General features: G+C 44.0%; 1 protein-coding gene across 3 annotated transcripts in view; it reads left to right on the forward strand.

Annotated features, from left to right (window-relative positions):
- Positions 1 to 25,743, forward strand: part of NFATC1 (nuclear factor of activated T cells 1) — a 115,478-nt gene that overhangs the window by 77,544 nt on the left and 12,191 nt on the right. The window contains exon 9 of one of the 3 annotated variants that reach the window (XM_084260159.1): positions 4,883 to 5,569. The exons of 1 other annotated variant lie outside the window; for it this stretch is intronic. In XM_084260159.1, the coding sequence (XP_084116285.1) occupies positions 4,883 to 5,569 (687 nt within the window). The remainder of the gene's footprint in view (positions 1 to 4,882; positions 5,570 to 25,743) is intronic. One more of the 3 variants, XM_084260160.1, reaches the window with a different exon arrangement.

Below are 25,743 nucleotides of genomic sequence, written 5' to 3' on the forward strand. Positions count from 1 at the left end.
CCCACACAGAAGGACCATTGTCTTCCACTCAGTGCCTCTGTATGATGTCATAACCCTGGTCTTTCTGAGTAAGAAGCTTTGATTTACAGACAGGGCTGTTGCCAATGCACGGTTCTCAGAACTTCGTATTAAATTAGATGACATAATGACATGAGTCCAGGGTCTAAGAAGGCATCGTCGAACCATTGAAAACCAATTCACACAGATCAAGTTGCTTATCAGACTAATTGAGAACTGTGAGCTCTGTCATACTTTAATATTCAAAATCAAGACCTAATGCATTGTGAAGTATCAAGTGTTTAAAAATTCACCATGCAAACTTGAATTATTTTTTTCCTTTTTATGGCAGAGGCCTGATCCTTCAGCAGTGCAGTGTCTCTTAAATGAGAGACATTGCTTTTGAGTCTGAGTGTACATAAAGCCTGCCTCATCTTTTCTGTGTACAGCTTCACAAACTCTGGCTGCCGCGCTGCAGTTCGCTATTGGCAGATCTCAGCCTGTGGCAAACCCAGTTCACAATTTTTCATTCCATCCAGTTGAGAGTCTGCAAGGCTGGGTGCTACCCCAGCACCACGGAGCAGCTTTGAGACAGAGTGCTTGTTGCCATTTGATACAGCTCTGCTGAACTTCAGAAATAGTCCTGTTTCTGCTGAACATGCATGCAGATTCGGAGTAGCTGTAGGGTTTTCCAGTTAATTGCCAGTCCAGGCCTGGCTGCGTGACTAGGAGTGTCACTTTCAGCTGGCAGGTTCTTACCAAGTTGTTCAAGGTTTGAAATATTTGAGCTAGAAGTTAGTCAGGCTAATACAGTCCTCTGTTAAATATTAAGCCTGAGAAAATGAACTGTGCTGTCTGCATCGCGTCGCATCTCCCTGTGTGAAATACTCACTCCTGCCAGTGAGTGACGGTTGAAAGGGACATGTGTTGCAGCATGTCCATGTGTTACCTTACCATGCCTCCGTGGGGATGCATTTGGGAATTAAACCCCTTTTTCTATCTCGGATATGTTAAGATGGGCAGTTAATTCAACATGAGTCAGTAGGCAACGCTAGTCCACGGCTTGCCAGTGATGAGCCTAGGAGAAAGTGGTGAAGGTGGGCACGTAAGGTTCGTGCCCTCAGCTGCTCTAAGCCGGCTGCAGCTGCTCGCCCCAGCTGAAGGTCTCAGCACCTCAAAAGCCAGTGAGGCAGTGGGTAGGGTGTGTTAGGAACTGGTAGCCTTATTGTATGCGAGTGATTTAACTTGTTTGAGTAATGCTGTGATGGCACCATGGTGGTAAGCGGGTAGCCAGTGAGTGCAGGCACAGACTGTTCCTGCATTGGTTTTGGAAGGTGTGCGTTGAAACACCAACAGCTCCTGCCTTGGTCCCTCTGCAACCCTTGGCAAAGGAGAAGTAAAAAGCTGCCTTTTAAAAGAAAGAATGTAAGGTGATTTACACCAGCTTCTGACACATTCGCAGTATTTTCAGAACAACCAGGAGGCGAGACCCACAGCTCATTTGAGTTGAGTTTGGAAATACAAAGACTGGCAAAGATTTTTGGCCTTTGTTACTCCACTTGGTGAAGTTATGTAGGCCGGGGAGAAGCAGATACAGGGTAGAGTGTCATAAATAAACTGTTAACTGGTATAATGTAACAATTTGTGGTGTATCTGCCCTCCACAAGTCAAGTAATACAGTTATTCATGTAAAACACAAAAGATGAGGTCTAGCCAGTAAGGGAAGTGTTAATGTCTTACGTTTCTACTGACATGCTCAGCTTTGCAGGTCTGATTCCAGATCATCTGGGTCACTAGTAATGGTTTCTCCAGGTTTAAAAAAAGAAAGAAAAAGAATCCTACAGAGCTTCCTTCTCCAAACTGGTACCCTGCGAAGACATTTACACTTTAAGGGGCGTGAGAGACTGCTGTCCCAACCTGGTTAAGATCCTTGTGTTCACTCTGCACAGTGAACACAATGCAAAGCACTGTTAAAGTCAGTACAAATCTCTTCACTGTTTCAGCATTAATTATTTTTCTGTCTTTCAGTGTGATGCCAGTTCTAGTGATGAGATTAGCATACAAGCAAAATATATGATATTTAGCAAGGGGAGACTTTTTTACTGTGTTGAAAAAGTAGATTAGAAAAGGTAATGGAGACAATTCAGGTGAACAAGTTCAAACACCTCTAAGCCTAAATGTAGATAGCGTCTGTCCATTTAAAGACAATTTGTCTCCCATTACGTGCAGTAAGTGATGCTTAGGGGCATCAGTTCAGAGCAATACAAGGGAACAGTGAAAGCATGTCAAGTAAAATGGAGGTCCCACTTAATGTCCTTCTTGTTTCCTCTCTTTGGCTACCAACCTGCCATCACCAAACAAGCTACTGTGACTTACCCTATTTGGTCCTCTAATTAACACCAGTCTCTATTGTCTCTCTGAACTCTAAATTTACAGGCAGACAGGAGTGTCCTTGGTTGCTGTCACTATCTCCAAGAGTTTTAGGAAAAACAGATCTGGAATAGAGACCTTGTACCCATCATCCCTTCGCCCACTGCAGAGTAGACCTACGGGTCATTCTGTTGCTTGTGACACGTGTATTTCAGTGTAACAACACTCGAAAACAGATTCAGTGTTCATGGCCACTAATGAGACCTCCAAATAGACCCCATGGCGTTGCTTTTGTAAAGACAAAATTCAAAATGAGGTGACAAGAACGTGCCTGGTAAACCAAATAGTGAAGATGTGCTGTAGAGAGCACAATGAAGAATCAGCCTGAAATGAGGAACCTGCCTTCTTTAAAGCCCCCAGCCTGCCTGCCACTAGGCCTATAACCCTTCTCTAGGTATAACAAGTCAGACAACTCCAGGGTTTATTGGAGTTGAATTGCCAGCGGTTGAGCTCGGAATTATTTAGCACAGGTGTTTCTATAACAGTGATATATTGGGAAAATTCAGTGTTCACCAACCATCATATTTCCAGCTGTGCTGTGGTTAATGCTAGTACAGTGAGCCTAATCCAAAACATGTGAGAATATTTGCTAGCTCAGGAACTTGTTAAAAGTATTTTCTTACAATATCTGAGCTGCTGTGTTTGTCTAGGTGCGTTTCTTTGGTCTTGCATTTTCATAAAGGGTGTGATATTGGTTTTATAAAGCTGTCACTGAACCTGGAATCTGCTTCTCTGCAACCAAGTGGATAAGTAGCGCTGCTAGCCCAGCACACAGCGCACAAGCAGGTGAAAATAAGATTATGAGGAATCCAATGACAGTCCATTATCCTTAGCACATTTGTCTTGAGCAGCACCTGTGCATCTGTTACATATATAGACATGTTTTTACTAGGGGTGCTAGAAATCTTGAAGCAAGTGTCGCAAGCATCTACATGTAAAAGAACATAAAAGGAGCAAAGTTAACAGGAGGCTAGGGGACTGTAAAACAAGGGTAGTGAAGTGCATTCACTGGCAGCAAAATCTGTGAGTGTTAAAAGAGTTTTTATATGTACATATGCACAGACGTGCATTTTTAGGGTTCAAAAGACTCCTACACGAACATGGTAAACGGCTGGAGAATGTATAAGGGTATTTGTGAAACACATGCAAATAAAAATAGAGTCAGAGACACACAACATTCGTGTCCTCTGAGCTGAGTTGTGCAAAGATGTTTCATTAATCACTTTGTGCCACAACAGGTTGGTTATCCTAATATTATGAAAAATTTTCCTTATATTTCCATCAGCACGTTCAAACGATGGCTGTTCCTGTGGATTCTCTTTTTGGGAAAGAGAAAAATGGCACCATACTCAATCATTGTATGCATTAGAGTTGCATCTGGCTAGAAAACATACACTTATGGACTAGCTTGGTCCTGTTATTTGCAATTTTCCTGATAGAGAAGGAAGGTGGATGTCTTTTACCTGTGCACCACATATGTTGTAGGAGAAGCCTTTGCTGCTTCTACAGCATATGCATTGCATAGGTAAGGGTCTCTCTCGTTTCTGAGAGGAAGCCGATGTGAGAAGGATGCTCTGATTTGAGGGAGGATCTCTTCTTTGATTTGAGAAAGCAGCGCTACATCTGTCATGCCTGAGTTGATGCTCATAGGCAGTCATTCTGTCCACGTGCTCATGGTATTTAGAGACATGGCTTGGTGGCTCAATTAGAGCCTCTTTGGGGACAATGGGTAGACTGAGCAGAGGTCTAGAATGGGAGTAATTTTTTCTCGGTAGCCAGGGACTGAGTTAACTTTTGTTAGGAGCTGGCATTAGCAGTTTGGATCCAACTTGGAATGGCTGAGAGTTGGATGCAACTTACTGGATATTTTACACCCATTGACTAGTAAGTAAGATTAAAGACAGTCACGTAAAAACTGAATAAATGAAATCCTACTCTTTCAAAAATACCCTCATAATTGAAAACTTCTTGTTCATAGTAGTTTGTCCTGTATCTTTACAATTTTACTTTCACTGAATCCTGAAAGCCCCACCTCTACCTTATTATGCTCCAGTTTACCGAATGTGCAGACATTTATCAAATGGGCCATCAGTAGCTGTAGAAATGCAGTAGTATATCCAAGTTAAAATTCTTGCTTTGATTGCTACAAATCCATGGAGCCCTTGGGTCCAAAGCTTCCACTGAAGCACAGCTATTTGCAAATAGATTTTTATAGCACATTAGTGCTGGAGGAGAGTCCAAAGAAAATAGTCCTTTTCAATATTAGAACCAGCTGTGACTTTCTTGTGCTGATGACTCATTCATTTTTTTTTTATAGGGTGGGAGAACTAGGCAAAAGACACACAGAGTCTTATTCAAGACGTTGTTTGTTTTGCAAAGGGTATCCTAGCCACAAGCCAACTTGATCATACCAATACGCAACTCATGTTTATTTAAAACTTTTTTCTTTTAACAGTTCCAATTATAAAAACAGAACCCACAGATGACTATGAGCCTGCTCAAACCTGTGGACCAATGAACCAAGGCTTAAGCCCTCTCTCTAAACCATACTACAGCCAGCAGATCATGATGCCCCCTGATCCTGGTTCATGCCTCGTGGCTGGCTTTGCCTCCTGTCAGCAGAGAAATGCTGTGATGTCACCCTCTCCCAACGCAAGCCCCAAGCTGCACGACCTTTCGTCCTCTCCTTACAAGTGCATCACCAACCCGGGCCACAGTCACCTTGGACTTCAGCAGCCCACTGGAGGTGTCCCCACCATACAGGAAGTGCCAAGGTCTATAGTTGTGCACCCAAGCTCCCCCGAGCAATCATCTCACATCATGCTGCAGCCGCAGGTGAGTCAACATCTGAGCAGTAGCTGTCCCCTTGGTTATCAACAAACACTCTATCCCAACAGTCCCTCTTCTCCAGTTCCATCTGTTACCCAAGAGCCAACCTATTTGCAGTCCTGCAGTCCAACTCACTCATCCATAATGGGTCAACAGCAGCAGCAACTGCCGAAGGTTCACAGAAATGAGTCTCCAACAACCCAACCACTGTCATTGCCAGAGTTGCATGAGGAAAGTAATCATAATTTGGCCCCTATTCCTGTAACGATCAAGCGAGAACCTGAGGAATTGGACCAGATGTACCTGGATGATGGTAAGTCTTCCGCAGCATAGGTTTGCATTCAACCATGTTGCTATATCAGTGAGTTCCCTTAACCCCCCACTCCTCTTCTTGAATCCTGGTGGAAAACAGTTCAATTAACAACCTGGTGGAGTAGAGCGGACTTCTGCTTGGATTGTCTCTATATGGGAAAGGGCTCTTTAATTTCATTTGTGATAGTGAAACCGTGTTATCTAAGCATTAAATGCTGTTAGTTACCATAGAGCTAGCTGCATGACTGATAGCTGTATTGCAATAATCTTAACTGTATGGTCTTGGCTTATGCCCCTGCCAGTGACCTGTGGAACTGCAGCGACAACACATTTAACACTGTCCCATCCATAAAGCAGAGAAATGTCTGACGTGTGAAACTGCTTGCCAGAACTAAGTGATAAGCTGCTCTACTTCAGTTGTGAAGGTTCAGATTAAAAATGGAGGCATATCTTCCAGTGTAACTTTTTGGTGACGTTAGGATGACTTTTTCTTCCGTTTCTTATTGTGGACTTGCTGCTGGCTTTTTAATTTTTTTTTATTTTCATTTTAAGATTCTGTATGTATATGTATTCTACACGCACCACTGAAAAGTTAAAATGCTGTGATGATCTTGTCAGACTCCAGTTTCCAAAGATTTATTACTCAAATGTAATAAAAGGGACGATCTGGAACTTGATTATGTGACCTCACTGAACTGTGATTTAGCACTTGCTGCTAAGTATCCCAGTAGTATTCTGGACCCTCACCTTAATGCAGTACGTGAGTTCCCTTCCAATTGCCACATAACTTTATATAACATACTGTGCTATTTGAAGAAGAAATGCCTTTGAAATGGCTGCACTGAAGCTAATTGGTGCCAAGGAACATCTGAATGTGATTGTCTTTCAGGGAGAATTTAAAGACAATTCACTGCACTGTTTTTTTTTAAAAAAAGGAACATTTAGTCATTCTATTTTAAACAGCGTGATACTCACTGAATTAGGATTGCAAGTGAATGTTTTGGAGCTTGAGTAGCAGCCTTTTGCTTCTCAGCTCTAGGAAAATTATTTTTTGTAACATAAGTTATTATTGGTTACATGATAGACAGGTCTAAGGAGTTTTTTCTAATTAGGAGTATGATTCACTGAGGTTCTGCACAGCACATCTTTTGTGACAGGGTTTTCTTCATACAGTGTGCATTTTTATCACACATCTCTGTAGTAAGGAGCAAGATTTCAACAAAACAAATAAGAAAAGTACACGCCCAAAGCCACGTACCCCCAAAAAGCCATGCCCAAATTTTGGTTTTGAGAGAAACGAGAAGTTACCTACAGAAAGAAGAGAATGCGGACAAAATCTAAACCTAGTAACCTATTCTATAGCTTTCTGTGTAGAAAAGTACAAGAAATGGGCAGTCTTTCTGCCTTACCTCTCTAAAATCCAGAAAACACTTCTCTGAGAGTGCTATGAAAGCCACCCTTGGCTAGTCTTTGCTGGAGAGATGGGACTGCAGCTCAGGGATGAAGTATAAATGTTTTCAGCCACGTCTACTTTGGGTTTCACCTGGAGGAACAGAAAAATTTACTACTGTGTGTTCTGAGGGAGATTCTTAGGGTTTTTTCAGCAATGTTTATTCTGCCTGACAAAGCATAAAGTCTTTACCCCACCTCTCTTCCATCCCCTCTTCTGGACACACAAACACACGGGTTCTCTGGCAGATAATCAGAAACAATTATAGAAGCCACTATGTACATCTGCACTGGTATCTGACTTTGAAGATCTCTCTCAGCTAGCCAAATCCAGATATACTTCCCTTTGGCATCCAGCAGGCTATCAAAACCATTCTGTGGCTGACCACAAGAACTATAAGACCAAGAAGGAATTCACAGACATAACAGTCTATACATAACAGTATATAATAAAAGAAGTAACTTATGTAGTTCCAAAAAATTAAGCACCACCATTTCTCTCTAAGGGTGGTAATCAGAAATGGTAACAAGAGGAAATCCGTTTTCTGTATCTAAACTGGTACTTGGGTTTGTCTCAGAGATCCCACTGATGGTGTGTATCCCATATGAGCTGCCCTTTCCTGTCTCACAGCCTGAAGAAAAGGTCATCCTCTCTACATTTTGTGTTGACAAAGCGAAGCCCTTGCAGAAATCAGGAGTGGATTGGATAAGTCATCTTAAGTTGTCTCGGTACTTGGCTGGCTGAGAAAAGAGGTATATGGTAGAGGGCCTGAAGGCAGGAAGCATGTCTTGTTGGACTTGTGCTGGCCAAGACCCTCTGTTCAAACCATGCAGAGCCCCGTCATGTCTCAGACACACAGCACAGGCGCATGAAGCTGTGAGTCAGGCTGGAAGCCCATTTAGGTCTGTGCTACATGCATTTCATGAAGGCAACCTTACCACCCACCACCAGCGCAGACGTTGGTTTCACATGACATTTAATCTGATGCAACTGCAGGCTCCCATGGAAAGGGTGGCCTCAATCCATCTTGCCCATAGCCACACGGTCTTGCTGCTTCTTTTGAGTCATATCAATTGATTATGGAGCAGCAGAACAAGCTAATGGAAAATTAACCTGCCAAAATAGCAAAACCCACACAGTTTTCTTCTGGGTCAGCTCATAGAACCACATCCCCTGTATCCAATAGCTGGGTCCAGCCCACGAGAGGAAGCCTGTTGCTGCAGGTCAGGGAGTGTAGAAGGATCACGCTGGGTGGCAGCAGCCCATCCATAGGCCAGAGTAAATGTGACTAGAAGCCACATCTGATGCCATTTTATCCTCCCCAGCAACTATCTAATCAATGCATCCTGTTGCAGTAGAAAATCCCCTTCCTGCGCTCACCTATTAGTTCTGGAGGGATGAAGTCTGGGCTGCCTCATGCAGTCTCAAAGGGTGGTTTGGCCACTATGGTGACCGCCAAGAAACCACCAGTAACTGCTTGTGGTGTCCTGATCAGTGCTGTTCACTGAGATCTGTGCTGAAAAGGCAAAGCACAGATCTCAGTGATCAGCGTATGCGCATCTGCGTATGCGGTGCCTTTGTGCCCGTTGCTGTTTCATTCAGACCTCTGACCATCACTATGGAATAAGGGAGAATGCATTTTGTGGAGTGGCTCATCTCAAATAGGAGCAGCTGATTTTTCATGTGCCTGATATTTAAATTCGTGTGTGTGTGTGTGTGTGTGTGTGTGTGTGTAGGAGCTTTTAAGCCATCATCAGTTGTTTCTTGTTAGTATCATAGCTATCCCTAAGTATTTTCCTTGTTGGAGGAGTGGGTGGGATATCGTGCTTTATGACAGTTACTATTTTTTAAACAATAGATTGCTGCTTTACCTCTTTATAACTTATTCTCTCGCCGATTCAGTTCAGATCCCTTCATACAGCATGATTTCAGTAGATTTACAATCCTTGCACCTGTGCACAATATGAAGCCAGAGAGGTCAGATGTACTTGACTGCTTTAATTGCCTGCTACTCTAAGTATACCAACCATTTCCCTCATCCCTAAAGTAATTTAAAAGCAATGAAATAATTTAATGACACTAAAAATTAAATGCTCAAAGCGTCACTCCATTGAAAAGGTGTATCTCCATGGTGTCTTGTAGCTATTTAATACCTCCAGTTTTACCTGAAAATACTTAGGAAGTGTGGGGTGTAGGCATCTAACATACTTATGGGTCTACCAGAAAAACAAATGTCTAACTAATTATGCCAGATTATATTTGGTAAAATTTTGGTTGTTTATTTATCACATTGGGGAGGTTTGATTTATGTATCTAATACAAGTATAGCAATCTTGGACCAGGTATCAAGAGAATTTTTTGGTTTCAGGTTATGGGATCAAAGAAAATTCATTCCTTTTGGTCTGGAGTATCTCCAAATATAGACCATCTATATGGCAGACTATAGATGGAAAAAACGAGTCAGTGAGTTTATATAAACATATATCCTGCACATGACATTTTTCGGCTTCAGTAATGGTGGGCAGCTGAGGTGATATAAAGGGAGCACCTGAAGAGACTTCCCATTTTGGCAAATAAGTTTTGGTCTTGGCAATCTTGTTTCAAATCAAAACCTACAGTAGCCACCTGGGCTACTCATTAAATGTGCAGTCCATTTCAGTATGTGAATATATGATTCATCATGTAGAACATATTTAAAACTCACCCCGTAAAGTGATACATGATATATTATGGTAATGCTCTTGATATTGAAAGGTACCTGGCTTGTATACCAGCACTCATTTCAGATAATTCTGAGTTCAAACAAAGATTATGGCTGACTCCCTTTGCTGCTTTCACAGCAAACCTTGATTAAAAGTGATTGCAGTGTGACATTTATGCCTGGGTTTGGTCCTCTGCAGGAGCCCCGGGTCCTTTGCAGCAGGAGAGGGGGTGGTTTAAGGCCAGGTTGGATGGGGCCTTGAGCAGCCTGGTCTAGTGAGAGGTGTCCCTGCCCATGGCAGGAGGGTTGGAACTTGATGATCTTTGAGGTCCCTTCCAACCCAAAGCATTCTGTGATTCCCACCAGAAGCTCTGGGAAGAAACCTGTGTCACCCTGGCCGATCACGCCAGAACTAATGCTGGCTCCATGTGCACGTGCCACCCCTGGCCTGGGCAGGGAAGGTTACATGACACTTCCCTTTCAGATCTAGCCTGGGAGTAGTGTGCAGTGCTAATAGGGTGGTGGAGCTTCTGGAAAGTCCTTAGGCAGGCTTGAGGGGGCCTCTTTGGTACAAATCTACGCAGTTATAGCTTTTAAGAGAAAATACTTTGTGGTGGGCATTGATGAGCCCAATACACTATACAGCCCTTTGAGACATGAAGTGAAATTAGCATTACCCAAAGAGTCGGCCAGTTGGGGGAAGCTGCAAGCTGGTGAGAACTCTACCTGATCCCTTGAATTAGTAGTTCTCTCAAGAAGATGTGAAAATTGACCTAATTTATATGTCACTTTTGAATATGCTCTTCCCTCCAGCCCTCTAACTAGGACTTGGCCCAAAAGCCATGCTAGTCTGCTCTTGAACCAGTCATGCTTCTCCTCCACTGATCAGGGTAGTTCAGATAATTTTCCCAAAATTTAATTGCTTTTCTCAGAGGTAGAAGAAACCCTGATGCAGAGGTAGTGGAATGTTAAGTTTACACAGCCTTCAGGATGTCCAGGCAGCTGGGAACTGCCCAGGATCACAACGGGAGATGCTAAAGGTGAATCACCTTCCTTATCCCCGTTTCCCTTTCCTGGACCCAGCGTAGCCTGGGTGGAACACAGAACTGAGCTCCAAATGTTTCATTTCACCAGGATGGATAAAGTTCAATTAGGCATGACAATGCCAAAATACATTTTTCAGGCTGTAACTGGCACTCCCACATTTTTTACCTGCTGTAGAATGACACTCACTTTTGAAATTATTTCCTGCCGTTGCAAACATCAAAGAAAGCACTTTTCATTACAGATAAAAATGAACCTATTTGGAAAAAGCAAGGGGGAAACACATCAGTACCAACACGAAAAAAAAATATATGGCACACGTTCTCAGCAGATTTCAAGGTGCACTGTACATGCTGTGATCCCATTTGTTATATTAAGGCACAGAACTTTACACAAGCAGATTTTAATTGAAAGCAAAGCAGCATCCTGGAGGGTTCTTTAGTCAGGGTGTGCTTGAGTACTGAGGCTGAAGATTTTGTCTTCTTTGGGCTTTTCCGGGTCCTAATCTCAACTTCTGAGAGGCAGTCCCAGCCACAGTGGAGTCACCATTGCCAGCAGTGGGGCCAGGGTTCCACCCGCCGCTGAAAAAACTGTTTTCCAGAACGCCCCGAGTCCTGTGTAAGAGCCAGAACTGGAATAACAATATCTGAAAGACAGATCTCTTGTCTGAAGCTTTGTATATTAATTCAGCCTCCTCCTCTCCCCGCTGATGCTTTCATAAAGGTCTCAATCCTGATCTCGACTTGATCAGATCTATAAATCTTTGTGTAGTAGGATGAAAATACGTAGGCCATAAAGGAAGGCATCTGATGTTTAGATATGTGGCTAACAGAAAGTATCAGAACCACATCATCATCTTTTCTGAAACAAGGAGGCTTTTGTTCTTGTGATTGTCATTGCACAGCTGTGAGTTTTATAGCGCCGCACCAATGAATGCACTCATTGCGACTTTTATTTTACTCTGAAAAGGTAAATTGGGAGCATTAAGCCCCCAATAAGTATGTAAAAGTGGCAAAACCACAGGTAAAGTGTTACTGAAAGCTGCAGCCCTGCCAGCCATTTCATTTTAAACATGGCTCTTTTAAAAATAACTTTTGCAGTAAAAGCTGTAACTCCTGGATGTAATATGAGCTATCGCTAATGTCATTCCCATGAATTGCTTACAGTGTTGAACTGTTAGATGTCTGACAAGTCCATATATCTCCTATACAGTATATATGAAAGTTTTTTGCCTCTAAACCATATGTTCTTTTTTCACTCCTCTATATTCTTCAAATGCACGTGGTTTGGTGATATAGTTTATTTGAACAGGAACCATAGCAGACAGAATTATTCTTTTGCTGAAATGTATCCTTTTTCATACATCTCAGCTCCATGATTAAAGCAATTGGCTTCTCGAGGCATTAAGTTTAGTCTGCTGCTGCCACAATTATGCCTTTGAAAACTCCTGAGTGCACTCGGTGATTTCCAGTAGTCCAGATGTCATTAGAACAACGCGCAGGTAGTCTGCAAAGTCCAGTAACACTGTCTACACTTCGGTCTGGCTCGGGCAAGCTGTTCCCTCCCTCCCTCTTGGCCAAGCCTCGCAGCTCTGGGAGAAAACAAATAGCTTTCCTCATGGAAAGTTTTACTTAATCTGGCGTGGTGCCTGGGCCTAGACCCTCCTCGTCTCTAATGATGATTGAAAGTGTACATGCTACTGTGATAAAACATGCTGAGTCGTTAACATTTGGGGCTTGGGTTGGATGCGATGAGTAAGGGAGGGCTGAAGTAATGCCTTCGAGTCAGACCTTTGGTGGACTCGCACGTCTGGGTTTGAGGGGTATCCTGTTACACGAAACTGCACACCCGCGGGATCGGGTTTTGCTGTTTCTAGCGGGTTTGCTGAATTGGGTCTCCCTGGAGGCCCACCAGAAGAAAGCCCCCAGAAGAGCAGCTGACCAGGCTAGGTTTCCTCCAGTCCCAGGTGCGCGGTGGCCCACAGAACAGACCAGCCAGCCTCCTAGCTGAAGTAGGCTGTGAAATCCAGCAGCACACTTTGCTTTCTTCTGACATCAGCACGTGGATTCCCAGGGGGGTTCCTAGAGTCTCAGGCTTTCAAATAAGGGTCTGGTCCCTCCAGAGAAGTTCTGCATGCCTCCACCCTCATTCAGTGATGGCAGGCACTGGCGGGGGCAGCAGGAGGCTGGCCAAGCGGCGGGAGAGCTGAAGAAATGTGCTGCTTTGCAACGTTCTGGTGCTCAAGTGTATTTTTGGTGTTGAAAACACAGCGTTTGCTCCATGTGCGTCTGCACGTGCACCTACACATTAAGCGCTTTGAGTCCTTGAGCGTTCAGCTGGAGCCGTGTGGCACCCCCTCTTTTCAACTGCGAGCCAGCTTCATGCTGCAGCCCTGCTAGTGGCTGCGCAGTTAGCTGGGGAAGAAGTCGCTTCTCACTCCCATGCCTGATTCATTCTGCTATTTCCATAGTAATGGCTGCTGGCATCGGTGTTTCAAATGGGAAAGGGGGTTATTTTCTCTAAGTTTTCCTTGGCGATCAGGGGAGAAGAAGTTGCTGTATCTGAGCCTTGGTAACATTTACATCTGCCTTTACGCCTGGAGGAGTGCCAAGGAAAATATGTGGCTTGCAGAAGCACAAGCTTCATGAGAAAGCTTTGTTCCAACGCAATTCATTATAGGAGTATGTTGTTTGTGTGAAACATTTCTGCTGAGCTGTGCTGTGTTAGCCGGTCAGGTGTGGCCTCATGGCTCGTGTACGGCCTCCATGCTCTCATGTCCTGAACCCATCCTGGCAAAACACTTCTGGGGAAGCTGTTGTAGAAAAACCCTCTTCTCCAGGGAGCAGGATATCACACAGACCCATGCTGCGTCTCAGCAGAGCTGGGCTGAAGCAAGCTCGCAGCAGAGCCTAGCAAACATACGTGTCAGAGGAAGCGCCCTCATGAGTAAACTCCCTGACTTCACGTATGGTGCTCTTGGCTGAGCGCTAGCAAGCTGTAGTGTTGCTAGACTGCAGGGCAGTGGAGGGCCTGCCTCTGCTCCCACTTAAGTCAATAACACCATCGTTCCCTTTGGGTTCCTTGGGAACGGGACCAAGCGTATGGCTGGTAGTTAAAGTGCATAATAGCTGCATTCATTGAAATCTAGTCACTGATAGACAGGCAGGGAAGGAGTCTTTCTAGCAGATTTCTGCGTGGCGCAGTCGATTGTTTCATCTGCGTCTGCCGAACAGCCGGGGGGCTCGGTCATGGGCCTGATAGCGGCTTGACCATCGCCGTTGAGAGTCGGCTGCTTGATAACCTGGCTCCTGGTCTTTCCTCCTCCCAAGGAGCTAATGCTGATTGCAACCAAAGAGGGCAAAGGCTTTCAACAACAGGCTTATCTCTGGGCTGGGAGGAAGCTTATGAAAAAAAGCAGACCTTCAAAAAGTTCCCCCCCCCTCCTCTGTCACTGAGGAAGCCTGCAAAGTCTGGACATTCAGAATACCTGGAAACAATTGGTAAGAAATACAGTAGGAAAACCAGGGTCTTGTTTCTCCTTAGCCAGCCTGGCTGGGTTTGTCTGCAAACCAGTGGACCAGCCTTCTGCCTGCTTTACAGGCTTTGCTTTGTCAGTGGGTATTCTACATTTTGCACACTCTGAAACCTACTGCAAGACTAGTATCAGAAAACAGAGTGAGGTGGTGCTGAAAGTGTGGCGAAATTCCCAAGCTGTATTGCCCCTGCGTGCATGAATTGCAATGTGAGCATTCGAACAGTCTTGAAAAGCAATGCTGCAAAGTCCAGAATTACTGGATTGAATTCTTTGGTCCTTGCATAGTTACAGCCCATGTTATCCAAGCGTCATGTATGCACAAGAACATTCCTCACTTCGCCTTGCCTTTGCACAACTGAAGCGTGATTATTTTACTTGTTTTTGGCCCTTCTGCAGCCATATGAGAGTGCAGAAGACAAGATTTGACTCTCTGTGTCTGTACTGTCCAGATTGCTCTTGACAGATTGCTGTTCGGATTTCTGCAGAAGCCAGGGCTGAATATTTGTTCCATTTCATAACTCTCCTGGTATCTTTGGGGTTGCAGAATAGGTGTTGCAGTGGATATTGCAAATCAATTTTGATGCCCTGGGATCATCACTTGGTTCTTTTTCTAGTGCTTCAGGGAAAATAGGTGTTTCATCACCACCTCATAAGCAAAATCTTCTGCAAATTACTTTAAGCAGTAGAAAAAATACTATTTGGGGTCACAAGAAAAGCCTCTAAAAATACAAAACTGAAGAATATTTATTTTTAACTTTTACTTCTATCCTGTATATGCAAATCCATACACACATAAAGTGTGTGTGCATATACACAGGCATATATATAGTGAGCTACAAAACTTAGTGGACTAATTCTTCTGCTTCTTTGAAGCTACGGTGCACGAGAGTGATGTAAATCTCTGCTACACATGACTAGCTTCTCTGAAAATCCTGCAGGTGCCTGTTGAGTAAAACCTTTTAGAAACATGAGGTCAGGTGGATAAGCCCATCCTGTGAACCTTCTGTGGTACTCAGTTTCTGAACCGAAATGCCTGTGGCAGCTCTGAAATCTGGCTCCGAGCTGCTGCATGCCTCCAAGCTGCAGTTGTCACTGCTGCCAAATGTTTCTCAGGCATCTGAGCTTTTGCTATCCAGCTATTCTTTTGGAAGACTGTAGCAGCTGGTAAAGATGATCTTTTCGCTATTAGTTGGCTTTTTTGCCCCTGTGATAACTCTGTGCTCCGCCATGCTCCAGACCATGCTTGGACTCAGCTATTCACTTGAGGACTTTCACCTCAGAGCATCTGTGTGAGCCATTAACAACTTCTCCAGGCATCTTCTCCTTGCAGTAATGTGTCAGTAGTAACGGGAGGTTCAGATGTTCTCAATCCAAAATGACTATGTGTGAAATTGTCATATAGAAAGAGGTTAGCAGAGAAACTGGTCCTGATTTTTTTTCAATTACACACGCTCTTGTTTGTTTTCTTCCTTCTGAGAAATTTCCCTGAGTCATTAACTGTTAACTGTTGAGCGAGAGGATACAGAGCTGCTCCTTGGGCCCTAGGAGTCAAAGGCTGGAACTTCCTGAAGTTTCTAGAATTGATGCAACACTGATTCAGGTTTTGCAGAAAGATAGGACGAATCCAAGCTCTGGCTAGAAGTGCCTTACCTGAGGTCTCTTTGAAAGGGAGCCCTCAGAAGGGCTGCCATGGATGGAGATGGCTGCTCTGCTCCAGTCCCTAAATTCTTAGGTGATTTTGAAAGAGTTCTCAGGAATTTTTCTTTCACATAAAGGGCATGTTGGGATGAGGAAAGGCCTTGCTGCAGAAGAAAAAGAAGCAAAACTGATTTCTGCATCAGTGGACGGATGCATCAGCAGCAACTGCTTCAGAGAACTTTTCAGGAATTCTCCCACTGTTTCCAGAGAACCACTCTGGGCCTTTACAGGCCAGATAAGCACCAGTACAGTCTGTTTAAACCACAGTCTCACAGTCGGGCGCACTGTGACATATCACCGCTTGGTAGGAACCTGCAGCCTCCGTCGTTGCCAGACAAGCAGCTGGTTTCTGCCCTATTCGGCACATAGCCAGAACTGTAGAGATAAAGGTGGCCATCTCCTTTGCAGGGGGGTTAGACTTACTTACCTTTTTGCAATCCAATATCCCAGATCTTTCACGCTACTTCAATGGTAAACTAAAGTCCTAAAGAGGAACCAGCAGCGCCGGTCAAGGAAAGTTTTGCCGGAAGGACGTGCTAATGTGAAAGCATCTTCTCGTGCTATTTTAGTAGCTAGTTTACAAGTCCAGAGATAGCTGCAGCCCTCAGCTGAGCTGGTGCATACTTGCTGGCAGTCAGATCTGCGCAACAGAGGACTCCAGGACCCCCAGTCGAAGCATGGGCTGCACATGGGGCTGCTCCCGGGCAAGGATTAACCACGGATAGGGGCACTTCGTGGTGTACATTGTGTGTATATATATTTAGTCTGTTAGGGAGACATGCTAAAAAGTAGAAGCTTCCTCACGATGTCATAGCACAGTTAGCAAGCGTTTTAAAATTTCAGGCTTGAGACTGTGAAACTACCTGGTGATGTAATTAGCGTCAGAGGAGGCTTGAGAAAAAGAGAAACGAGAGGGAGGTTAAATATAACATCCCCATAAAAAAAAAAGAAAAAAAAAAGATGAGCAAAGATGAATTTTGGAAGAAGAGGGGAAAGGGTGAGTGTGGGTGTGAGAGAGAGGAGTTTGTCTAAAACTGAAATGGTACAAATGAGTAGTAATAGCCCAGGATTTGAATGCCATGGAAAAGTGTATCTAAAGAATACCTCAGTTTGGCCCAAACTAATTTAAATATAGAGAAAAGTGAGAGGAGATGATGAAATGAGCAGTATGCTTATTACACTTTATATATATATATCTCTGAGGAGAGAGTGTGTCGGAGTGGTGAGCTCAAATCAGAGGAGCCCGTCTGTTTGTCTGTATTGATCTGCAGTGTGAGGAGGTAGGAGGTTTCCTTGGCACGGCTCCACTGGGGCAGGACCCTCAAATAACCCAGGGAGTTATTTCCATGCTCTACTGCCAAGTTTTCCAAGAAGCAGGGAAAGGGCTTCACTTCTATCACCGGGTGAAGATTGCTTCTGCAGGGACCCCAGAAAAAAATGTCAGAAGTATCAGTAGAAAGGAAGGGGTGGGAGGTGCCCTTCGACTAAATACAGCCACATCACCTGAACTTGGTGAGAAATTTTCATATAGGCTTTAAAAGACTTCTCTAACAGGGCACCCAATAAAAATAAGGAAAAATAAGGACATTTTATCTGTGGGCTATTCCCCAATTGGAATTTGCCCAGGAAAAACACTGCTAGGAGGAGCAGAAGCGACGAGCTTTTGACAAGGCAGAGGAGGATTTGTAAAAGCTCGTTTTCAAGGTTACACGATTTGAAGAGTAAAACAGGAAATCCCCTTACATTGCAACTTTCGAAAGATGGCATTCAGATTACATTTAGGATACGATCCAAATGCCATGAAAATTTTTTCCATCAACTTCCATGGATGTTCTAAAACAGGATGTGTTAAATCAGGGGAAATAATAACAGAGTCACAAGTAAATTAGCAGAAGATTCACAACACTTTATGAATCACTGTATTAGAGTCAGCTATTTAAATAAAGGCAAAATAGTAGCAAAAAAAAAAAATCGAACTAGAAAAAATAAGAACATTTGCTGAAGTTTCCAAAGCTATATTTAATATTAACTTGGGAAAAGCACCTGGACTGAATGGTGTCTCATCAAAAATTTGTAAGTGTTTCCAGACAAATATCACTTGGATACTTGAAATAAAATAAAATCATCTGCTCAACTGAAAGAAAAAGCTCCTCTCTAAACTCTTCCCTTGACACTACATTCTGTCATGGGGAATACCACCATCTTAATCCAGAGAAACCACAAAATGTTCCCTTGATAGGTTAAGATCTTGCCCCGGTATGTGCCCCACTGGCTGCTGCTGCACCTTCTGCCCCAAAGGAGAGGTTTGCTGGAGCGCCAGGCCTGCTCTTCTGCAGTGGTGCAATGAGCTGGGCTTTACAAAGGGTATTCCAGAGGCAGGCATTTGGCCCGGGGGCTGAGTACGACAAGGGAGCAGACTTTTGGTAGAGATGGGAGGTTTTCTCCTGAGAAATCTACAGACGCTCGGAGGCTTTCCTTGGTTGTTAGGAGACTGTTCAGAAAGAGGAATCTGCTTTGGAAACTCGAAGCAAGTTCACTGGCTTCTTTTTGAGTCAGGAAGGTGGTAGGAGACAAGACGGCCTGTGACTGATCATGTGAGCTGTGACCCTAAAACCGTTTGGTCAGCCAGGCAGAGAGCAGCCAGCTGTATACCTGGTGGTTCAGGGGCTATATTTATGGTTTCTCTGATGATGAAATCTAGATTTCTGCAACAACCAACGTAATTTCTCTGCTGTCGGTTAGGAGCCCTGTTTCAAGGAGGGGCTGGCAGATGCTTGTGACACCAAACAAGGCTGTATCATGCTTTGTGTTGTGCATGGTCCCCTGAGCAGTGGGGGCCATCGCCTCCCTCTGCCTATTTTCTGAAAAGAACGTCAAGTGTTCAGAAAGTTGTCTGAAGACAGGTTCAAATTTCACATGAAAAACTTACACTGGGGAAACCCCCAGACCTTGGCACAATGAAATGATTGCAGGAGTTCTACTTATAATGTGTCTAAGTGGGAATGTTTCTGATAACGTGGAAAAGACACCTAGGTCTTACATTGCTGCTGCAAAACGACAGTCTTAAGAGTGGGAGAACTTACCTTTGGTTATTCTTGAAAGAGAAAACTGGAGTAAGTCAGCATAGATACATCTTGATGTGGTGCAGCTGCACCGTTTTCTACCTGTTCAGACCCTGAACCCATTTTTTTAAGAACGAACACACTAGCTGCAGGGATGGTTCTTCTAGCTGCATCCTTACTTGAGATTACCCCACTTTTAAGCACAAACAGACATTTCTCTGTATCTTTTCCTTTACAGACTTTCATTTATATTATGCGTCTGTATCTCACATGCCAATGGAAATGGGGAAAGGAAATTAATTTGTATGAATGGACTTAATAAATTTCATGATTTACCAGTAATGAAATCCTGGTTTGCAGAATGAGAAATAATAGGGCTTTTCCAAAATATCTTAATCCTTGGCTATGATTAGTGGCATAAAATGAACCATTCTTTCCTATGTGCCTAAAGTCCAAGTTGTGCTCCATGTAGCTATGTGATATTCTTTCCAGTCTCATGTCAGTAAATAATTGCAGTGCTGCTCTTTAGTCTGTCTCTGACCTTCGCTACGCTCGCCTTTCTTGAACAAACGCTGAGAATTGTGACAGATTGATCTCCTTCTGCAATCTGATCTGGTCTAGTTGAAAGGAAAGTTCATTAATCCTACTCCCAAATTCCTTAACCGGTTTACCATAAATGCACTATGCTATAAGCATACGTAATACAGCACAGCCATAACAGTGCTTAAAATAGGATTAGGCAATACCTCATATTTTCTAACTACTCCTACTTTTGCAGAAACACAAATTCATTTTCTTAATATTGTCAAGGGTGATTTTTCGGTAAGAAAAAAAAAAAGAAAATATTTTAACTAGTTTAGGTTTTGTGAGTTTAGGCTAGGATGTTGTCTGGTCTGTCTGAACTTGGCCACATCGTGCAATTCTAGATGTTATTACCTGAATGTGAACCAAAGCAGATTCGTGCTTTAAGGAGCCTCTTTTGGGGGTGGGAAGAACCAAGCAGCTTAACTTCATCTCATTTTAGCAATTAAAAATTGGCAGCTGAGCCGTGTACTCAGGAAAAGCAAGGGGGTTTTTTAGGGCCTAGAGAAATTGGTTAGAATCTAGAAAACAAAAAACATGTGCTACTAAGACTCTTTATATGGTTTTCTACTACTCCCCAGAAAGTGAGTAAGGCTCTATGATCAAACTGTACCTTCAAGCATACGCATTAAAACCAACACAATAAAGTAAACACAGAAATGTGGTTGTCCTCTTTAAGGGGCAGCAATCAGATGTAAGTCTGCTGACATCAGAGAAGCTGTGTGGGCTTCAAAACTCAAGTAAAATAAGAGAACATCTCTACTTGCCTTTTTTTTTTTTGTACATACATAAACACTAAGAATTTCAAATAGTCTTTATGTAATAACAAGCAAAATAGGACTTTTACAATGCAGTGACTGACTGTTGCCTGCCAAGCTGTCAGACCTGTACCTTCTGCATTTGTAGACCACCTTTACACACCTGGCTGCGTTTAATAGCGGCTTGCAAAGCGCACTGCAGTGAATAGGAGTTCTTCGGTTGTCTTCTGTGCTCTTTGGATCAGGCTCCAACTTACGATCATGAGAACCTATCACTTAATGCTCTTAAAAAAAAAATCCTCCCTGTTATTAAAAAATAATGCATGGAAATCTCTAATACAGGGTGAAAATTTAAGGGCCCAAAAGTTGCTGCAGACACAAGTTATAGTTCCCAAAGCAACCATAAAAGATTATATTACATTAATACGTGAAGGTTAACAGCACGTACAATAATCTGAAATACTGCCTGTATTGTGCATGGAGTGTGATGGACTTGCAAGGTTGTAAGAACCCTCGCTTTGGTGGTTCGGTGCGCTGGTATTTAAAGCAGTATTTGTGTTGGTTACAAGGCCTGGGCCAGAGGGATCTCAAGGAGCCCTACGTGCTTGCATGTTGAATGGTGGATAAGTATATTTTGGGTGAATGCACTGCGCCTGTTTCTGCCCTACTCCCCGTGCCAGTAGCAAAGAGAAATTTCTCTCCCGGAGTAGCTGCCATACAGGTATGTAGGGTCCCTTTGTGCCCTTTTGGAGGTCTCTTGGGTTGCTGTACTGCTTCACATGGTCTGTGGCGAGACAATGACAGCACTGCACCACGCGTTCTTCACGGAAAATGGGATAATTTCAACAATTTTCCATTTTCTATAATGTTTTTCTCTGAAGCAGGGGGCCTTCTTTATGTGTGCAGAGCTTTCTGTTGCGGCTCTCCGTAGATAGCCACGACAAAGAGAAAGCATGAAAAGCTTCTAGGGCAGAACATTCATCCTCGCTTATCTGGCCCTTGGAGACATTAGCTAATCGAGGCACGATACTCCATACAATAGGACAAGTGCTGTAAAGCTACCTCTGTTATCCCAGCAAACATGGAGACTTATCATTCCCATGGCCATTTTACAGGATTTGTTTTCTTCTGACAACAACATCCACAGCCTATGGCGCTATCGACTCCCAACAATGAATCTGATGCTGGCTCCCTGTGTTATCGGCTACCTAATAACTGCCCCTTTTTTTTTCCCCTCTTTTTTTTTTCCTTTTTTTTTTTTTTTTTCTCTTTCCCACCCCATTTGTGAGAATTTGTCCCCTGGAGCTCTTCTCTATCAGGCCTCTGCAGCTGCTGTTATTTTAGATATGGCAGGAAGTAGGTACCGGAAAACAGCAAGAGCTCGCAGCGCTCAGAAGAATCTAGAAATTCCTCTGATTTACCCCCGGCTCTGGCTCCAATCAAAGCTGGTTGCAAAAGGGGAAAAAAGAAAAAATGAAAAAGGGATAAAAAAGGAGAAGTGGAGCGGCGGTGGTGTGTGTTTTGGCGGGGGGGAGGGGGAGGAAGGCCCAAGCAGACAACTGTGTCTGGGCTGCCTGTGTCAGGAAGGAGCGTTTCAGCCATCCCCTCCCGCAGCGTGCTGGGGAGATGGTCCGTGCCAACCCACGAGTGCGTGGCAGCCCCGGCAGAGCTGGGGCCGGCACGTGGGCAGCCCTGCGCTGGCTGGCAGGCGTTGATGCCGGCACCCTCCCTTGCCAGCGGAGAAAATCCCTTCCTGCCTCCCCAGGGACATGAGTTTCTAAAAGCTCGTCCCATCCCTTTTTGAGGCTCTCCTCTCTTGTGTGCGGTGTGTGCCTAAAGCAGATCAGCTTACCCGGTCGTCCGCCGGGCTCCCAGATAAATGCCTTTAGCAGTGCTGAGCAAAGGGCGCCAGCCCAAGGCACTGGTGGAGAGACACTGGAGCAAGAACCTTACATCACTACTACTATTATTATTATTATTACTGCCACTATTACAATTTTACAGCTCAGACGGGATGCTTCTTAATCTGCTAAGCAAAGGCATTTTTAGCCCCTTTGAATACCTTTTAAATCGGTCTGAGTCTGGAGACGATTTCTAAAAGAAAGAAAAAAAAAAAAAGAAGAAGAAGAAACGATAAAGAAAAACACCTCCAAACCTTTCAGTTCAGCAAGTGGTTTAGCAAAAAAAAGGCACCACCACCCCCATACACAAAGACATACACGGAAAAGATACCACCTTTAGAACTGATTTTAATAAAGAAATCTTCCTCTTTGACACAGCAGATAAGGAGGAAGATGTCCGCCCACAGACATCTCACACCATTAGCAATCTAGTTAACATCTGTAAATGTTTTAGGGAAAGAAATTACACTTTGAGACATTTCTTTTTTAATTACAGGCTCCAGATGAGATTTGCTAGAGCAGGGAAATGTATCCCATAGCGACTGATGTCAATAGCAAGCAGTCCCTAAAGCCAGCCAGGATTGGGAAAGCCATGCTGTTTGCTGCTCTTGGCACTGCTCCTCGCTTTCACAATGTCAAACTTAGAACCGCCTTTATATGCACTTTCCTTTTTTTTTTTCCACAGTAGCTGTTGCCAGCAAGCTGTAAACTACCGTATATCACTCAGATTTAAGAACCTAAACTTTAAAACAAATTAAACTCTTGTTGACATTGTAATAAAAATCAGAATCGAACTGAACAGCTCAGTAAAACTGCACTTCAATTATTTTATGGATTTAAGATTGTTTTCTAGGATTCCCAGACTCCCAATACAGCAAAGTTATTTCCTCTTGGCAGATGTCTGGAAAAAAAAAATCATTGAATGGATAAAATTATGTGGCAGACACTAGGTTGAAGTCTAAAGGGAGGAAATGGTGTCTCCCCAGCACCTGTAAATATTTGCTCTGTGTCTTGACCAGAAGAGCCTTTCGTCCGTACTTTGAAAAAAAATAAAAATTCAAGATATTTATTTTGTGAGTTGTAAAGAAAATAGAATTTCTGTGTGTCAAAACCCAGTTCCTAACATGGTGTTTATGTGGTTTTGAATGAGAATGGCAAATACGGGTCTGACCCACCCTTCAGAACCACATCCAAATGCAGGTAAATGCATGCAGCACACCAGTGCTCCCAGTCGCTGGACTCTGCTTATCTTTCATCACCCTACTTAGCAGTTAATGTTGGGTATTCTTTTTATAATTCTCTCTTTTTCTTTTTTTTTTTTTTTTTTCCCCTGTTCTGTGAAATGGAAACAGAGGTTTCCATCCGATTAATTGCCAGGTTTCCATTCTTTATAATGTTTCCTCTCAAAACAGTTTGGAATGAAAGTATTTCAGAAATGTGTGCAGACGGAAGCTACTGGAGATGATAATTTGTTTCATGTAACCGTGTTTTACAAAAGGTGTGGTGCCTGAGAGTCACTGGTGTGTGGAGCAAACAACAAGCCGCTTGTGCAGCCTTTCACCAAAACCTTTGTTGCTCTTAACTTTTTCTCCTTCCTCCCATCAGTGAAATGTCCTTCACGTCCCCAGAGCCCCAGCCCGAAAAGCCTCGTGTTCCCAGGGTCTTCAGCCAGAGCTGACCCTTGCGGGGTTCCTCCCGTCACATGGATGCATCTGGAGATTGAGCCAGATGTTGTACATCTGCATGCCCACAGCTAGGTCCTGGGGTCTGCGTGTTCTGGCTGGACTCCCCGAGGAGCTGGGAGCAGCCTGTCCTGTCCTGTCCCTCCAAGTGCTGCATAGTTGGGTGGATTTTCCAAAGCCGCTGAGTTAGGCTCCATGCATTCACCTCCTGGTCTGAATTGGCTGAGTTGACCTGACTGAATCTCACGTAAGCAGCCAGTTTTATTCATTGTAGCATTAATAAATTTTTTAAAGCTGCTCTTGAATTACTGTTAAAGTTCTTCCACTCGTTTTGTTGCCTGGAGCACCTCTCAAAGTGCAGGCCAAATTCCTGCTGGAGTTTGAATGTGCTGCCAGATCGCAGCCCGGGCTGTGGAAGCACCCTGTCATTTCTCAGCTATCGAGCAGTGAGCGGTTTTGGAGTCCAAGTACTCAAAAAGAGGCGGAAAAGAAAGTCTGTCGCACGTTGCAAATGGTTGTTTGGAAAGTGTAATGCAAACATTTTGAATAAAATTTCAGGCCCTTAAGTGCGCTTGAGAGATGAGCGTCGTATGCCTGTGCTTCTCAAGTGCCTTTTTCCTAGTTCTCTCTAGTGCTGGCTGTGGGATTGCCATGCTTCATTCTTGGGGCAGAATAAATTTCCTCTCTGGTGGAGAGCGCTGAGCTTCAGCACAGCTCTCTGTGTCAAGCATTAAGCTGCAAGGGGGAAGGTTCCCTCTTCCCTGGGAGCCCGGCTGTGATTCTGTACTGAGTTTTTGCAGCCATATCTGTTGTGTTTTCTGTTGACATTGTTCTGTCAGTCTGGCCTAAGGAGCCATTCTGCAGCTTAACACAGCATGTGGGAGAGGGGAAAAGAGGAAAAGACATTTTGCCGTGTTCGCAGCTCCCTCACACTGGGGCCATGTACACAAGAGTATTCTTCCAGCTGCTCTAATTTGAGAGGCTTGCTATAGGCAGGTTTAGCATCCGAGGAGTGCAGGAGAATAGTTACTGTCTGGACACAGTGGTTTTCAGAGCTACATCTTCTGCGCTGGGGAGAGCACCTAATAACACCCAGCTGGTGCTTTCCCCACCACAGCCCAGCTCACTGATATGTCTCCAGCACAGTTTCACCTTCCCAGCGAAACCGGATGGGAGTTTTGTCATGAAAAGGTCTTTACCTAGTGTAGTTAGCGTGGTGCAGAACCAGTGCAAGAGTGTCCTTGACCACTGCCAATGCTCTCCTCTCCGAGCCGTGGCAGAGAGGACATGCATTCCTCTTTGGACTGCAGCATTTTTCAGCAATAGATGCTTCCGTGGTTAAAATGGAATCCTGTGGCATTACGTGCAGCTCACATTATGGTGGTGGTCAGGTCGTCATGCGATTTGCTTACATCACCTTTTTCGCAAGCCATTTGCAGCCACCAGTGCAGATTCCCAGTGCTGGTCCTGTTCTGTGCCCACCACTGAAGGTTAGCAGCTGTGTTCCACCACCTAAGGATTTCCCCTAGCTAGTGTGACCTTTCCCAGCCCAGCCCTCAGCAGGACTGTAGGTGGATTTCTTTTCCCTTATCAAACACATTAAAATGTTTATTAGTCCCACCCAGCCTTTCTCTTCCATCGAGCAGCGTGTGGCCACTCACTGAGTCATCTCAGGGCCATCATTTTATCTGCCTGAGCAAAAACCCTCTGAACTTGGGGTGGGCAAACAAAGCTCAGCCTTTCCCCTCAGCCTAGGTGGGAA

The sequence above is a fragment of the Gallinula chloropus genome (assembly GCF_964237585.1).
Source record: "Gallinula chloropus genome assembly, chromosome: 2".
NCBI lineage: Eukaryota > Metazoa > Chordata > Aves > Gruiformes > Rallidae > Gallinula > Gallinula chloropus.